The 17,997-nt window shown below is 41.9% G+C and overlaps 1 protein-coding gene across 1 annotated transcript; it reads right to left on the bottom strand.

Annotated features, from left to right (window-relative positions):
* Positions 1 to 6,348: 6,348 nt before the first annotated feature.
* LOC135555816 (proline-rich protein 15-like protein A) lies at positions 6,349 to 14,170 on the bottom strand. Its single transcript, XM_064988569.1, has 2 exons — positions 13,947 to 14,170; positions 6,349 to 8,094 (listed from the first exon to the last, which is right to left on the bottom strand). The coding sequence occupies exon 2, from the start codon at positions 8,043 to 8,045 to the stop codon at positions 7,722 to 7,724; it is 324 nt and encodes a 107-aa protein (XP_064844641.1). The 5' UTR covers positions 8,046 to 8,094; positions 13,947 to 14,170; the 3' UTR covers positions 6,349 to 7,721.
* Between the last annotated feature and the right edge of the window lie 3,827 nt (positions 14,171 to 17,997).

Here is a 17,997-nt window from a genome sequence, read left to right as displayed (position 1 = left end):
TTCCCAGTTGCCAAAACACGCACTAGTTATAAACCCTTACCTCTCCAAATTCCTGACGCATCAGAGAAAGATAACATGAATGTAACAGGTCATTTTTACATCAATGTTGTGACACATGATTTGATTGACTTTGCACGAATTAGCCAACTATTCGGCTATTCGTTTATTCATTGTAATAATTGTATGTTATATTCACTAGTAATATATTTTAAATGACAATATTGTTTACCAGCGTAGACCTAATAAACCACATGTTTACAAAATGAAGTCACACACAGAATAGTATTTTGTTTTATTTTGTAAAAAGATAGCATTTGTTTGGTGTTGTTTTGGGGGGAAATAAAACACCTAACTTTTCCTCATAAACAAAAAGACACTCCAATGTGTTGTTATTAATATTATTTCATCACATCATCAATCACATCCATTTATACATGCAAGATAGGCAGTGACTCTTCACATAGTAAACTGCCACCTCCCCAAGTGCTGCAGGGTTGTGAACCAGCTTATGTGGTGGGCAGGAGAAATCTAGTGATAGTTACACACAAGATGCACTGTTAATAGGATGCCCGGGCCTTGCTAAACCAGTATGACCAACACCTCAAGCATAAGCCCATGCCACTGCCACCAAGCACAGGGCCTAGAATGGGCCAATGAGAGTTGCCCTAGCAATGTGAAGGAATGTACGGTATTCTCTCCCTCAGCTGTTGACAGGAGTATCAGAGGGTGTGCATCTCAACTTAGGTACATTCATGTATGCAGAGCTGCTGAGTATGTGGGCACATGTGTTGGCTACATTTTAGTAATTTAGCAGACACTCTTATCCAGAGCAACTTACAATAGTGAGTGCAAGTATTTTCATTTGAACGTGTCCCCTGTGGTAATCGAACCCACAACCCTGGCGTTGTAAGTGCCATTCTCTATTAACTGAGCCACACGGGACTACACACAGGCTTTACACACTCATGGAAGAAATGTATGTATATACATCTAAATACACACAGATCAGTGGTGGAAAAAGTACCTAATTGTCATGCTTAAGTAAAAGTACCTTAATAGAAAATGACTCAAGTAAAAGGGAAAAGGGAAAGTCACCCAGCAAAATACTACTTGAGTAAAAGTGTAGAAATATATTGATTTAAATATACTTAACAAAAGTAAACCTATTATCATTTCACATTCCTTATATTAAGCAAACCAGACGGCACAATTTATTGATTTTTATTTTATTTATTTTTTTACAGAAAAATGTGCCAGGGGCACACTCCAACACTCGGACATCATTTACAAACAAAGCATTTGTGTTTAGTGAATCCACCAGATCAGAGGCTGTAGGGATGACCAGGGATCTACTCTTGGTAAGTGTGCGAATTGGACCATTTTCCTGTCCTGCTAAGCATTCAAAATGTAACGAGTACTTTTGGGTGTCAGGCAAAATATAAGGCGTAAAAGGTATATTGTTTTCATGAGGAAGTTATTATTATCATTAAGTAAAAGTAAAAGTTGTCAAAAATATAAATAGTAAAGTACAGATATCCCAAAAAACGACATGAGTAGTACTTTAAAGTACTTTTACTTAAGTACTTTACACCACTGACACAGTGAGTACAACTCAAAGCCGTATATCCATTATTCGGAAACACTTATAACACATTCACTGAAATACACACGCATGAGTACAGTTGCCAATCTAATAATACAGGTGAGATAAAAGTCCCATCTGAGAACATTTCAGAAAAGGTGATCTTAGATGTTGTGTATATGTATTATATGATAAACGACAGTGGTCTAAAGTACTTTCGTAAAAATACTACTTTAGTAGTTTTTTGTGTATCTGTGCTTTACTTTACTATTAATCTTTTGACTACTTTTACTTTTACTTCACTACATTCCTAAAGAAAATATTGTACTATTTACTCCATACATTTTCTTTGACACCCAAAGGTACTCATTACATTTTGAATGCTCAGCAGGACAGAAAAATAGTCTAATTCACAAATACTTCTTAAGAGAACCTCCCTGGTCATCCATAATGCCTCTGATCTGGAGGCTCACTAAACAGGCATGCTTCGTTTGTAAATTATGTCTGAATGTTGGAGTGTGCCCGTGGCTTTCCGTAAATAAATAAAAAAACAAGAAAATGGTGCCATCTGGTTTGCTTAATATAAGAAATAAAAAATTATTTATACTTTTGATATTTAAGTATATTTTAAACCAAATACTTTTAGACTTTTTCTCAAGTAGAATTTTACTGGGTGACTACCTTTACTTGAGTAATTTTCTATTCAGGTATCTTTACATTTACTCAAGTTCGACAGTTTGGTACTTTTTCCACCACGGGATAAACGTATTGACAGTAATATTTTGTTGTGAGAGAAATCTGATATTGCTAACGGTTGAAGTCTGTCTTTAAGACCCCACTGGGCACACACTGGTTGAATAAACGTAGTTTCCACCAACGTGGAATTCCTGTAACCAGACAATGACACCTGGTTTAAAGACGTGAGGTCCTCTGGCAAATAACTACATACATTTCCAGCTTCACAAGAAAGGCACGACGTGGAATAGATGTTGAATTGACATCTGTGCCCAGTGGGACAGTTGTACAGAGCTGAGGAGGGTGTATGGACCTTATGTAGGCCTACAATGGTGTGTCTCTTTGCCTGAGCCAGTGTACTGGAATATATTGACTGAGTTGGCTAGCGTGAGTAATCTAGCGTGAGTAAGCTAGCGTGAGTAAACTAGCGTGAGTAAGCTAGCGTAAGTAAACTAGCGTGAGTAAGCTGTGATGTATGACCAGTAGTTGTTCCTGTAAAAATGCTACATTTATGACAGGCTTACATTTTCCATAGCAGTTGCATTTTGTTTTCTTGGAGCTTACGATTAAGGTGTCCGACATGCGGATAAACAGGGGTCAACCCATCCACTCACCTGTGACCTGACCTTGGTTAAGTGGCCTTACATATAACTTACTTGACCTACAGCATGTATTTTCTACATCGTGACCTTAAAACCCGTGAACGTCCAACTTATACACACACACTGCACGTCAAGTACTTTATACATAAACGTGACAACACATCCATTTGGTATCTTCCATACCACAACTAGTGGGTGGAAGGAAAAGGTGAGATGCTTCACAAGTGTTGGTATCACCTAAAGGCCCGATCACTGATGAATAGTTACTGCATAGTTACTAAAGAAACACAAAGCCGAAAACACATGTCTGTAGAGTTCAGTTGTTTAACGTGTGTCTTACATATCTGTCAACTGACAGCATTTTTCTACGCCTCAACTGAAGATAAAATGACAGGTAGTTCGCATTTTGATAAGAGAGTGTTCCTATGCCTACATTCAGATATATACTGAACAAAAATATAAACACAACATGCAAAGTGTAGGTCCGCTGTTTCATGAGCTGAATTAAAAGATCCCCGAAACGTGCAAAAAGCTTATTTCTTTAACATGTTGTTCACAAATTTGTTTACATCCCTGTTAGTGAGCATTTCTCATTTGCCAAGATAATCCATCCACCTGACAGGTGTGGCATATCATGAAGCTGATTAAACAGCATGATCATTACACATGTGCACCTTGTGCTGGGGACAGTAAAAGGCCACTCTAAAATGTGCAGTTTTGTCACACAACACAATGCCACAGATGTCTCAATTTGGAGGGAGTTTGGCAATTGCCATGCTGACTGCAGGAATGTCCACCAGAGATGTTGCCAGAGAACTGGATGTAAATGTCTTTCTCTACCATAAGAAACCCATTGGTGTGCCAATGTTGTTTTAAAGATTTTGGCAGAACATCCAACCGGGCCTCACAACCGCAGAACACGTGCATCGCGTTGTGTGGGCTAGCGGTTTGCTGATGTCAACGTTGTGAACCGTTTTCCCCATGGTGGCCCTGGGGTTATGGTATGGGCAGGCATAAGCTACGAACAATGAACTCAATTGCATTTTTTTCTATGGAAATTTGTATGCACGGAGATACCGTGACGAAATCCTGAGGCCCATTATCGTGCCATTCATCCACCGCCATAACCTCATGTTTCAGCATTATAATGCACGGTCCCATGTTACAAGGATATGTACACCATTCCTGGAACCTGAAAATGTCACCGTTTTTCTATGACCTGCATACTCACCAGACTTGTCACCCTTTGAGCAGGTTTGGGATGCTCTAGATCAAGGTGTACGACAGCGTGTTCCAGTTCCCGCCAATATCCATCTACTTCACACAGCCATTAAAGAGGAGTGGGACAGCATTCCACAAGCCACAATCAACAGCCTGGTCAACTCTATTCGAAGGAGATGTGTCGCACATCAGATACTGACTGGTTTCCACTCCCCTACTTTTTTTTAAAGGTATTTGTGTCCAATAGATACATATCTGTGTTCCCAGTCATGTGAAATCCATAGATTAGGGCCTAACGTATTTATTTCAAATGACTGAATTCCTTATATGAACTGTAACTCAGTTTAAATCTTTGAAATTGTTGCATATTGTGTTTATATTTTTGTTCAGTATACTGTACTCTGTTCAATATAACTTACCCTTCTATTTCTTGACTGTTGATTCGATGTGCCAATTCGTTCTTATTTTACCTTTATTTTACTAGGCAAGTCAGTTAAGAACAAATTCTTATTTTCAATGACGGCCTAGGAACAGTGGGTTTAACTGCCTGTTCAGGGGCAGAACGACAGATTTGTACCTTGTCAGCTCGGGGATTTGAACTTGCAACCTTTCGGTTACTAGTCCAACGCTCTAACCTCTAAGCTCAGACTCCATGTCATCAGACTTTATTTACCTCTGCTACTCTATCCTAGCTTCTTTCACACAGACACACAGACACACATTCATTTTCCTTTTTGTCAATGTGCCTCTTCAGTGTCATTCATTCGATTTTATCATCCCTTGTTGCTCCTCGAATGAACTTCTCCCCTTATCTCTGTCTGTTTCTATTTTTCTTTGTTTCTTTCTCTCTCTCTTTATTTCTCTCTCTATCTTTCTCTGTCAAAGGAGTTTTGGGTATGGCTCTGAGTTCCCTGCCTTATCACTGCCCTCTGGTGGTAGTCGATTGCCATGTCAGACTTTGTAAAATGTTGGATCATAGCCATAGGATATTTTATTGTACAGGATATTCCATCCTTTATAATCCCTAATATAATTTACAAATACAATTTTGATCATAGTAGGACTACCTACACACCCAATGAGCCTGGATCTGCAGGTCCAAAGGACAGTATTAGCATCAAAATGGCATGTATTAATTTTGTATAACTGATACATAGTATAAGTTGTTAATTGTGTATTGTTTCATGTTCCTGAAGGGTTCATGGGAATTAACAGTTTGGGATCCTCTGCCATAATAGACCCTGCCTAGCAGTGTTGGGGTCAATTCCATTTCAATTCCAGTCAATTCAGCAAGTACCCTGAAATTCCAATTCTAAATCTCTTCAATTCTTTTCAATAAGGGAAATGTAGAATTTGATTTTGGTTTACTTTCTGAATTAAAATGGAATTGACCCCAACCCTTCTGTCTAGATCGAATGTGCCAACTTTGAGATAAACATTGGCCTTGTTCCCACTAGAGGGCATCATTAACTGTTTTATCACCAAAGCTCCATATACTACCCACCACTGCGACCTGTATGCTCTCGTTGGCTGGACCTCACTACATATCCGTCGCCAAACCCATTGGCTCCAGGTCATCTGTAAGTCTTTGCTAGGTAAAGCCCAGCCGTATCTCAGCTCACTGGTCACCATAGCAACACCCACCCATAGCACGCACTCCAGCAGGTACATTGCACTGGTCATCCCCAAAGCCAACACTTACTTTGGCTACCTTTCCTTCCAGTTTTCTGCTGCCAATGACTGGAACGAATTGCAAAAATCTCTGAAGCTGGAGTCTTATATCTCCCTCTCTAACTTTAAGCTTCAGCTGTCTGAGCAGCTTACTGATCACTGTACCTGTACACAGCCAATCTGTAAATAGCACACCGGACTACCTCATCCCCATATTATTACTTACACTCTTGCTCTTTTGCACCTCGGTATCTCTACTTGCACATCATCATCTGCACATCTATCACTCCAGTGTTAATGCTAAATTGTAATTATTTTTGCCTCTATGGCCTATTTATTGCCTACCTCCCTACTCTTCTACATTTGCACACACTGTACATAGATTTTTCTTATCTTTTGTGTTACTGACTGTACATTTGTTTATGTGTAACTCTGTGTTGTTGATTTTGTCGCACTGTTTTGCATTATCATTATCATCCTATAAGAGGTAATGGAATGAGTTCACAGTAACACAAGAGAGAACCTTAAGCGTTTCAATAAAATCATATGTATATTTTATTTATAAAACAAGTCTGCATTTATTTTACAAAATTATTCAAAATGTACATCACCCTTTCAATGAAAGGGATTTTTGTCATTAAGTGTAGAAGGTGAAATGAAATGAAAGATACTTGTTCAGTCTTTGTAGAGGAGGGATCTCATGTGTAGTTTTAGCAAAGATGGTGGATAAATGAAGAGAGTTCACTCAGGCCTTCTACCATCGAAAATAAATAGTCAGTTCCGGTCTACTTAACTGGGTGTGTCTCCCATAGCCACCAATGCAATAGCAGCTAGGTCTGATCTACTTACAGTACTTCATTGACTTTCATTGAACCAGAAAAAAACAGCAATTGGGATGCTTCAGTGTCTACCAATATCTTGCAAATACTAAAGCAACACTGGAGAAATGCATAGAACTTGTGTTGAAACCTTGCAGTCTATCGATGAAGCAGTCCTTGACTTTTACATTAGAAAGTGCAATTCAAAGAAAAACTGAAATGTTTGTCTAGTTTGAGATTACATTTTAAAGGGATAGAGAAGTCTATTGGTATTTCAAAGAAAAGTGTGTAAAAAACAAGTATATATATATATATATATACATACATACATATATACATATACATATATATACTCAGGTTTTAAAACTCAGGTTAGTTTTAGAACAATTGATTTTAGAACAATTGATTTTTGAGGTGACGTGTGTGAATGACACGTGACACAGTCTTCCGCTATGGAAACCAGTCAACCTCCAACAGTCAGTAACCATGTCCTCTAGGTCATAAAGCTGTTATGCAAACGTCTGTTTCATACCTTACCTATTTGCTTTGTACAGATGACAAACTTAACAACACTGGTAAAGTACACATTCTGTACCGTACAATGACTGTACAATGTAATATGCATGCCCTGAAACTCCTCTGTTCCTGTGATCTGTTGAATATTTAAAACCGAAGATGACTAATAGCACCTCATTAAAGGTTGTCTGTTCATGTAAACATGGCCTAGGTATGAAGCAGACAGACAGGAGAGAATCAGGTGTCCCATTCTTCCACTGATTATAAATGGAAGAGACAGAGAGTGTGATACCAAGATGCATACAAAGACTCCCAATCAGTCCCACATTTATAGGGAATAAAGAACAAAGATCTCTGGCTGGATTGACACAGACGACATGTCCCAATGGGATCCACTGCCCTCCATCTCTATGAGTGTTACTGCGTGTGATAGAGGGCACCGTATGAAATGGTGTGACCAATGAGGGAGAGGCAGAGAACGTCTTCTGTGTTTGAGTGTGCATGAATTAGTTTAATAGAGAAAGCCATGAATTTTTGGTGTGTATGCATGTGTGTGTGTGAACTTTGTTTCCCAGCTCAGAGGTTCTCGTTGCTAGGCTCGTGACCAGGGAACAGATCGGGGGTTTCTGCTAACGTGGCCCTGACCTTCTTCTTCTCTTTAAAACGTCCTGAGTGGGACACTTTGACATGGCGTCCCTTGGTAGTGGTCTTATCCACTATCCTCTCCAGACGGGCGTTCAACTGGCTGTCCTCTGTGGCGCCCTCTACTGGCCCGGGGGCTCCGCCGTGGGGTGTGGTATTGCTGCCGTACTCCGCTGGGATCTCGTACAGTACCTTGGGCTCCGACTTCTTCTTACGTAGGAAGGTGAGCTTCCACCAGCCAGGCGATGGGTCAGCCATGACCACACACAGAGAGAGGAGGGAGAGCGGGATGTAAGAATGGAGGGGCCTTGGGTTGGTGTAGGGAGAGAAAGAGCGAGAGAAGTTTAGTAATAAGTTAGTTAACTGTAGCTTTATAGCTCCAACGTTTACAATGAAGACGGATCAGACATGAGTCATGACCTCTCAGAGAGAAGAATGAGGGAGGGAGGGAGAGTTACGTAAAATCCCCTCACTACTCCCTTCCCATTCCCCATTCAAACTCCTGCCACACCTCTTACCATAAGCCCTAACCACAGTAACCTGACTCCCAACACTGCCCAGCTCAGATCGATCTGTGTCAGATAGATCTGTGTCAGGGGGAACAGACTGAGCTCTCCTGAATATTTCAGGGGAACTCAATAGGCACCATATGGTGGAGGGATGACAGGGCACCGCTGGTGATTGGGTTACTCCTATTGTGTGTTGGCCAAGCTAAACGTGCTGGCTGCTAATACAGCGCCTCATATTTCAGCTAAACCCTTTATACGATGGGGTAACACTCACGGGTTGCCCAATCTCTGGTACTGAGGTGCTCCTCTTTGAATAGCAAGCGCCGTGCTAACATTGTCACTACTTCTGCTACTACTACTGCCATTATCAGTCCCTCTGCCTTTGTCACTACTTCTGCTACTACTACTGCCATTATCAATCCCTCTACCATTGTCACTACTTCTGCTACTACTACTGCCATTATCAATCCCTCTACCATTGTCACTACTTCTGCTACTACTACTGCCATTATCAGTCCCTCTGCCATTGTCACTACTTCTGCTACTACTACTGCCATTATCAATCCCTCTACCATTGTCACTACTTCTGCTACTACTACTGCCATTATCAGTCCCTCTGCCATTGTCACTACTTCTGCTACTACTACTGCCATTATCAGTCCCTCTGCCATTGTCACTACTTCTGCTACTACTACTGCCATTATCAATCTGCCATTGTCACTACTTCTGCTACTACTACTGTTATCAATCCCTCTACCATTGTCACTACTTCTGCTACTACTACTGCCATTATCAATCCCTCTACCATTGTCACTACTTCTGCTACTACTACTGCCATTATCAGTCCCTCTACCATTGTCACTACTTCTGCCATTATCTACCATTGTCACTACTTCTGCTATTATCATTATCCCTCTACCATTGTCACTACTTCTGCTACTACTACTGCCATTATCAGTCCCTCTACCATTGTCACTACTTCTGCTACTACTACTGCCATTATCAGTCCCTCTACCATTGTCAATACTTCTGCTACTACTACTGCCATTATCAGTCCCTCTACAATTGTCACTACTTCTGCCACTACTACTGCCATTATCAGTCCCTCTACCATTGTCACTACTTCTGACACTACTACTGCCATTATCAATCCCTCTACCATTGTCACTACTTCTGCTACTACTACTGCCATTATCAGTCCCTCTACCATTGTCACTACATCTGCTACTACTACTGCCATTATCAGTCCCTCTACCATTGTCACTACTTCTGCTACTACTACTGCCATTATCAGTCCCTCTACCATTGTCAATACTTCTGCTACTACTACTGCCATTATCAGTCCCTCTACAATTGTCACTACTTCTGCCACTACTACTGCCATTATCAATCCCTCTACCATAGTCACTACTTCTGACACTACTACTGCCATTATCAATCCCTCTACCATTGTCACTACTTCTGCTACTACTACTGCAATTATCAATCCCTCTACCATTGTTGCCACCACTATCACAATAGATATGACTGCTACTGCTACTACAACGACTACTGCTAATGCAAACCTGAGATTGGGGTTAGTTCCATTCTGATGCAGTCATTTCTGATCATTAATATACTTCTGTTTCCAGCTGAAATTCCCCTGGCCTTGGTTCAAATCCAACCAGTGTCCCTGTTAGCAGTAGACAGAAAAGTACCCTGGTGTTAGAGAGTGAAAAGCTTTTTAAACTCCAGGTAAACCGTTCTGCAAACAAACACCAAAGGGACTTCCAGAAATCATGTGTTCTGTAGTGTGTCAGTGCAGGTTAAGTGCTCTTGCTCGGACTGTAGAAGTCGTGGGAGAGTTTGGCGGCTCATTGTGTAATACAGGCAGAGCAGGTTGTATTGTCTGTCTTGTGGGTTTTTACACAAGTAAACCTTCCCACTTTAGCAAACATGTACTGATTTACCAACACACATACAGTATCAACACAAATGGACATCTAGAACATGAAGACCAGACTAACTATGTGAAGAGCAGACAAAGGCGAAGGCCGAACACACACATGCAAATGGAGGGACACACATATAGCAAACATGTAGTAAACGTAAAAATAGACACGTGCGCGCGCACACACACACACACATGCTAACACAAACATACACGAACACATACTGCTCTGCCCTCGCTGCACACAGATAAAGCCTCTGCTTGGTGCCACTCTCCCGCCCAGAAGGGAGTAGGCTGTTACCCGCCGGTCGCCTAGCAACGCCGTGGAAATTTCCATAGAATATGCTAATGTGATTTTGGTGATCTGTTTGGGTGCTGATCAGTGGTGGAAAAAGTACCCAATTTTCATACTTGAGTAAACGTAAAGATTCCTTTTTAAAAGAAAATACTCAAGAAAAGGGAAAGTCACTCAGTAAAATTCGACTTGAGTAAAAGTCTAAAGGTATTTGGTTTTAAATGTACTTGAGTATTAAAAGTAAAAGTATAAATCATTTAAAATGTCTTATATTCAGCAAACCAGACGACACAGTTTTCTTGTTTTTTTAATTTTACGGATAACCAGGGTCACTGTCCAACACTCAGACATAATTTACAAACGAAGCATTTGTGTTTAGTGAGTCCACCAGATCAGAGGCAGTAGGGATGACCAGGGATGTTCTCTTGACAAGTGCATGAATTTGACCATTTTCCTGTCCGGCTAAGCATTCAAAATGTAATGAGTACTTTTGGCTGTCATGGGAAATGTATGGAGTAAAAAGTACATTATTTTCTTTAGGAATGTAGTGGAGTAAAAGTAAACGTTGTCAAAAAATACAAATAGTAAAGAAAAGTAAAGATACCCCCCTAAAATATATATATATATTTATATACTTAAGCACTTTACACCACTGAATCTAGTGACTTTTGGCCTGATAGCTGAGGGTTGGGTTTGCGTGTGCAGATGAACAAGCGGAAGCCAAGACAGATTTTCTTCTCTCATGACAAAACAGCGGATACACTTGGCCAACATGTTAATGTTTGACTTCCTTTGACTGGTTTCCTGCCAGGGTTCAGAGGCAAAGCTTGTCTGGGCGTCTTTTTATCTGCCTCAGCACGATAGTCTGTCTAAGATGTGTCTAGTCTTAAATATCTGGCTTTAGGTGAGATCATTTCTTGTTTACAGTTGATAGTTTTACTGGTCAATTGTTATTCAAGCTGACATATTTGTAAGGATAAATTGTTTATCTGGGTTTACTAACACATTTGTCAGTCACCGAACTTCGTAGTACTGCCCTATGTGTGGGTGGTTGTTACAGTCAAAGTGCAACCCATTTTATGACCCTTCTCAAGCGCTTTTCCTTATTAGTTCTATTGCCCATTATATTGCCCATTGGAATGTCAGTCAGTCAGCAACATTCAACATAGCTGATTCTCAGGTCATCCACCCTGTCTGTCTTTCCGTCATTCCATCCACCTCTTGTCCTTTAGCCATCAGTAACCTAGATTTCCCATATCACCCCCTCCTCAGAGCAGAACCTCCGTCAAGTAGCGGGACCATGTCCTGGACTAGTCTTTGGTACAGCCAGTCCAGCTCAGCAGACAAGGTTCCTTCCAGTAAAGCTCCAAGTACTGAGTTGGATTAAATGATGTCATGAGGACTTCCATAAGGAAACATGAAATCTCCATTTTAGAGAATGTCACGACTCCCACCGACGGTGGCTCCTCTTCCTGTTCGGGCGGCGCTCGGCGGTCGTCGTCACCGGTCTACAAGCCGCCACCGATCCCTTTTCCCTTATCTATTGGTTTTGTCTTATTGGTTACACCTGTTTCTTGTTTAGGTTTTTAGTTGGGCTATTTAAGCCGGTATGGCCCGCCTGCTCTTTGTGTGGGCTTATTTTTCCTCTGTGCTTGTGTGTGGTAGTGCATTTCAGTTTTTTTTTTTCTCCGGACTGGTTAGGTGCTGGTTTTGGGCCGGTCGTATATGTGCGCCCTGTATTGGCCGTGTGCTATTTTCTCTGTGCCGGAAATTAAAGCATTGTTCTGTACCTTCTGACTCCGCACCCACTACGCCGAAGTGCGTCACAGAGAATCATTCATTTTATGGCTGTGGCTGTGTTGCGTGACTATTTGGAATGGCCAAAGGCTAGGCCAGAGACAATCCCTTCAAGGTAACAATAATCATGCCCATATTCCTTGTCCAGAAAATCGATCAAACAATCATAATCACAATTTCACTCCATTACAGGTAGTAAACCTGCGCTTAGAGCCCAGATTTCTAGTGAGACCGTATCACCATACACTCTGTAGCAATCTTTCCAGTCATGTGGAAAGTTTACGCTATGGTAAACATCCACCTGTGTGTGCAGACTGGGGTTAACGCCACTGATAGGAAAGTCACCTTTGGTGATAACTCTGTCTGCAATAAAGCCTATAGCTCCCTTCCCATGCAAACGTTAGACTCTTATCTGGGAATTCAAATATTTACGAAATGTGGAGCATGGTCAAGCATGAGGGGAAAGTCCCTTAAAATTACAACCTCACTTCTCATGCATCTGTCAAACAGGCTTTGACACAACAGTGGCCAATATGCTGGCCATTAGGGCAGTGGTCAATCAAGCCCTCTAAGGATATACTATACGTGTTTTTGGTATGTGTTAAATTGATGTCATGACTAAGATTATACTTATTACTTATTAGCAAAGAGTAAGATGTCAAGGCGAGTTACGCAAACGATGGTGTCATGTTGGTATTTTACAGTTGACGTAGTTTGCGGGAGCGTTGTATTGAATCCATACAGATGTCGACACATTGGCATACGGTCACCAAGGCACAGTGCAATCAGTTAGGTGCAGTGTGTGCTAACAGCTTAGTGTTTACTCAGTGTGTGTATGGTCAACAGGCTCAGCGTTCAAAGGTCCTTATTGCTAACTGGAGGGGCCCAAGGAAGCCTATTGTGTCTGAAGTCCACTTTCAGTCCGTTTAAGAGGTGTCCGTCTGAATTAGGTATGTTGCGTGAAGAGTGCAGCAAGCACAACATTTGACGTTGTGGAGAAAGATACAACAAGCTCTTCAAACTTGATCATCCATATTTTGTTATTGCAATCTTGCTGTACATCTGGCAAAATGTTGTTAATTGTGTACTGTTAAGGTACAGCTTAGGGTGTGTGTGTGTGTGTGTGTGTGTGTGTGTGTGTGTGTGGTGTGTGTGTGTGTGTGTGTGTGTGTGTGTGTGTGTGTGTGTGTGTGTGTGTGTGTGTGTGTGTGTGTGTGTGTGTGTGTGTATGTTCACAAGAATAGTAAACAAACAAAAGATGTTGTTGGTCCCCACAAACTTAAATGCTATTGGTTGGGGGTTTAGGGTTAAAGTTAGAATTAGTGTTAGGGTTATGGTTACGGTTAGGGTTAGGAGCCTGGGTTAGTTTTAGGGTTAGGGTTAGGAGCCTGGGTTAGTTTTAAGGTTAGGGGCTAGGTTAAGGGTTAAGGTTAGGTTTTCAGGTAAAGGTTAGGGTTAGGGTTAAGTTTAGGGTTAGGGGCTAGGGAAAATAAGATTTTGAATGGGACTGAATTGTGTGTCCCCACAAGGTGATTGTACAATACTGTGTGTGTGTGTGTGTGTGTGTGTGTGTGTGTGTGTGTGTGTGTGTGTGTGTGTGTGTGTGTGTGTGCGCGCATTAACCTCACCTGTGTATATGTAGAGATCTGGAGGCGACCTTCCTCCCAAAGCTTAATAGTTTATGGGAGAAACCCTGCTAGCAAAGCCAAATTCATTGATTCAAATATCAGATCATTCCCACTCCAATATCCACTCCGGAATCCTCTTCCACTCTTATCCTTTTACTGCTATCCTTCCCTTCGCCTTCTTCGTCCTCCCTTGTTCAGTCTATTCCCTCTCTCTCTCTCTCTCTCTCTCTCTTTCTCTGATAGTCAGGTGTAGAGCTACAGGTACAACCTTTGTCCCTCCTCCTGTCACACAAATACACACTCAGCTGAGTTGAACACTATAGACTCCGCCCACTGGGACTTGGGCAAACACAACCAGGGTGGCAGTGAGACGAGAAGAGCGTAGATAGTCGATCCGCTCGACCCATTACATGTTCTGCCAAATCACTCTGCCAACACGTTCACCGTGTCTGCTGGTTCAGTCAGACAGAAGGCTTGGTAATACCAACTATGCAAAGCCTTGAGAGCTGAGAGAAGACGACCGTTGTTTATGGTTATACCAGAGATCTGCACGCCATTAGATATCATGTTGTGTCCTTGTCGATTTTCATCATGTCTGGCGATAGAGTTTTCAATACTCCCTCAGAAGTAGGACATTGGTTCATATGTAACCAAAGGGCTTAGCCCTCAGATGCTTTATGGAGGTGCATCTTCGGGGCTTCAGTTTGTATTGGCAATCATTGTTGGATGTCAACGTGTTGTTCAGAAGCTCTTGGATACATAAACCACACGTGCATCAATATCGCTCACCTGAATATACAACACACACTTTCAGACACATACAATGACGGGGCAAAAAAATATATACTTCGCATTTTATATTCGAAAGGGTAAGACAGCAGAAATCCCGTACAACCCTCTCCAATATCCCCAAAAAGTGAAACCTACGCAAACACAAACGTCAGCTACACAATAAAACCATCTCCAAGACAGCTTGTGAGAAGGATTGAAACTGGCAGATCACATGTCAGTTGAAAACATCCTTATCACCCAAAATGGCTGCCATAAAACCAAAGAGGCCTATATAAGCCAGCTCGTCTCTCCCCGCAAGCCTAGAGAGCATGGCTCCTTGTGTCCAGCTCCATGTAGTCAACCATCTGTTTGCTAAGGCCCATAAACCTGTGATCGTGTGATTACGTGTCTCTCGAAGGGCGATGTGGACAAACAACACAATCGAGGCGTGTCTTTTGGGTGAACGTGTTTGTCGTTTCATATACATGTTTCGCCAGTGACTTTCCCTGAAGCATAAGGGTGACAGTGGGCCGTTTCTCTGACTATCTACATCATGTTGGCTACAACTTGAATCAACACAGATGTGAACCCATTATCCTATATCATAATATCCTGTTTTGACTATCTGAACTCTACAATAATACATTTATTTGACACCGCGCTATGAGCATTATTGACAGATCAGATTGAAGAGGGAGGAGATAGGCCTGAGAATCACCCTTGTCCCTATCTCTGCCACGGGGCACATCATGTAAAACTCCCAACAATGCCATCCTTAGATCTCAAGCATATCTCAGCTTCATATCAGTTTGCATGTTCTGGGCAGAAGTGGTCATGCTCCCTCCCTCCCTCTCTTTGTCTGATCTCATCTCTCTGTCTCTCTCTCTCTCCCCCTTTCTAGGATAGGCTGGGCGTGTGCCTCGGCAGTGTTTTTTATTGGCAGATGCCTGGAAAACAAAACACAATTGAAAGGGACACACTATCCAACACCCAACAACGCTGTCTTTTACCAGCACTGTACAAGGGTTCACATGGCTCTATACATACTGTTCCTTCTGACCTCTGACCCCAAATGAGTGTTTCAGTTCTTCAAACCAATAGATGTTTGGAGAAGGAGAAAGGGCCAAAGGGGTCACGTGTGTGTTAGAATGTGACAGAGAGGGGCAGAGAGGAGGAGAATGATTATCTATGCATAGTCACTTTACCCCTACTTACATGTACAAATTACCTCAACTAACTTGTACCCCCACACGTTGACTCAGTACCAGCACCCCCTGTATATAGTTACTTTTTATTTTATTTTTGACTTTAGTTTATTTAGTAAATATTTTCTGAAATCTCTTTCTTGAACTGCATTGTTGGTTAAGGGTATTTCATGGTAAGGTCTACACCTGTTGTATTCGGTGCATGTGACAAATACAATTTGATTTGATTTGAACTTCAAGGTGACAGGGGCCTTAGACAGACAGCAGCACGTGGCCCTACAAACGGAGCCTTGTTTCTGACGGTTGATCACTGAAAGCACAGAACAATTCTGCTCTGGTCTGTACCTTGGTGGGGAAAATGGGAGTGAACTTTACCTCTACGACTGGGTCCTAGTTGATGATACTGGTTTGGTTTACTTGGTGGATAACAAGAGAGCTGGGGGAGAAAATAAACCGTAGAGACAATGTCATTCACTTGTGAGAGAAGATCTGATTAAATATCACTTGTAATCAACAGTAACGTTACCGTTCGTTGATGCCAATTTGACAGGACTGTTTGCTGAGACTGGATTATCAACTCTATGTGAAAATATAGTCAAGTGCCCACGCAATGAAATGTTCATTCAAAGCAGGCAACCCGTACAGAACTGTAGCGACGTAGATAAGCAAATACGTCCCGGCATCAATCACAACTGTCTCGCAGATAAAGGAAAGCCGTGCCAACGAGCCAAACAGATGATTTTGTCCTGTCAAACTGATTCTAGGTGCAGTTTAATCTACCTGTCAATCTACTAGAGAAACTGGCACTATCACATCGCACTGTAAAGGCATGTCAATACAATATGCACTGTGTTTTACACTAGATGTATGTTATTCTTGTCATTTTGCCTGTGTGAGTGTCTGTAGTGTTTTGATTTTGATATGTTGTTGGTTAGGCATGTGTTGTTAGGCGTTGTCTGCCAATAATCAACTAGTGGGTATAAATAGTTTATTGAGTTGAAGTGGTTTTTGCAACAGTACCTCCTTGTGGACAGAGATTAGAACTGCACATACACACAATGGCAGAAGAGACATTGCAAGGATTCTATCACATTGCCCCCCCAAAAAAGGCAATGTGACCTCTCTAAAATAAATTGTAATAGTCTCTCTTTGTAATCTACCACAGATGCCAGACTAGGCATTTGGGTCAAATATTTGCTTAGTGCAACAAGCCCAACTAGCAATAGAGACTATACTATCAAATAGCATGTCACCTGATGTAGTACTCACATTACCCAGCAGAGAGCATCCAACCAGCATTGTACATGATATCACTGGGCACTGCTGGGCTCTCTGCCATCTATCACACATGGCTGGCACTCTGCCATGGCAGTAACTTCACTCGTGCTGTCCTGCTGGTGGTAGACCTCTAAAGCGATTAGGCCGCGCTGCTCTCTGGCGCTAGGAAACCTCCATGGCACCTCCGTGCTGCTCTCCCATGTGGCACATTGGCTGTGGGTCCACCGGGTCAGTCTAGCACAGCTAGGAACTCTGGGTCTTTCTCCAAGTCCTGGGGAGTGTCTTACAGACTTACAGACTACAGTCCACTGGTTGCTAGTGGGGCTTGTTGCACCACGACGCCACCGAAATGACTGATGTCAGGAGAAGAACCAGGTTGAGTATGTTGGGTGTTTTTTTTCCGTCTCTCGTACCAGTGGCTGTTGTCTGCGCAAACGAGATGGTTGAAGTTGTAAAGGGAGTCTTAAAGTAACACTGCCACCCTGTGGTCTTACCCTATCATTGCAGGGAAGCTGATCAGATGGGGACAATGGTTTGAAAGGTTTTTGTACTGTCTTTGTTTGCGGTAGTATGGTGATGCCACCACCAGGTGGCAGTTGAGCGTATTTACACTCAAAACCTCGTGATTTCATAATAACAGTTGAGAATGTTCTGTATGTTTTAGGATTCAGACACACAGTTTAGAAATACAGTATTCAACTCAATCAGAGGAAACAGCAGTGAAGAACATTGGGTGGATCATTGGTAGAACAATGAAGAGGGGAGAGTGATGTTTATTTATTTTCCCTTTTGTACTG

This window comes from Oncorhynchus masou, chromosome 15 (assembly GCF_036934945.1).
Source record: "Oncorhynchus masou masou isolate Uvic2021 chromosome 15, UVic_Omas_1.1, whole genome shotgun sequence".
NCBI classification, from domain to species: Eukaryota; Metazoa; Chordata; class Actinopteri; order Salmoniformes; family Salmonidae; genus Oncorhynchus; species Oncorhynchus masou.
This window is presented reverse-complemented; position numbering and strand designations above follow the sequence as displayed.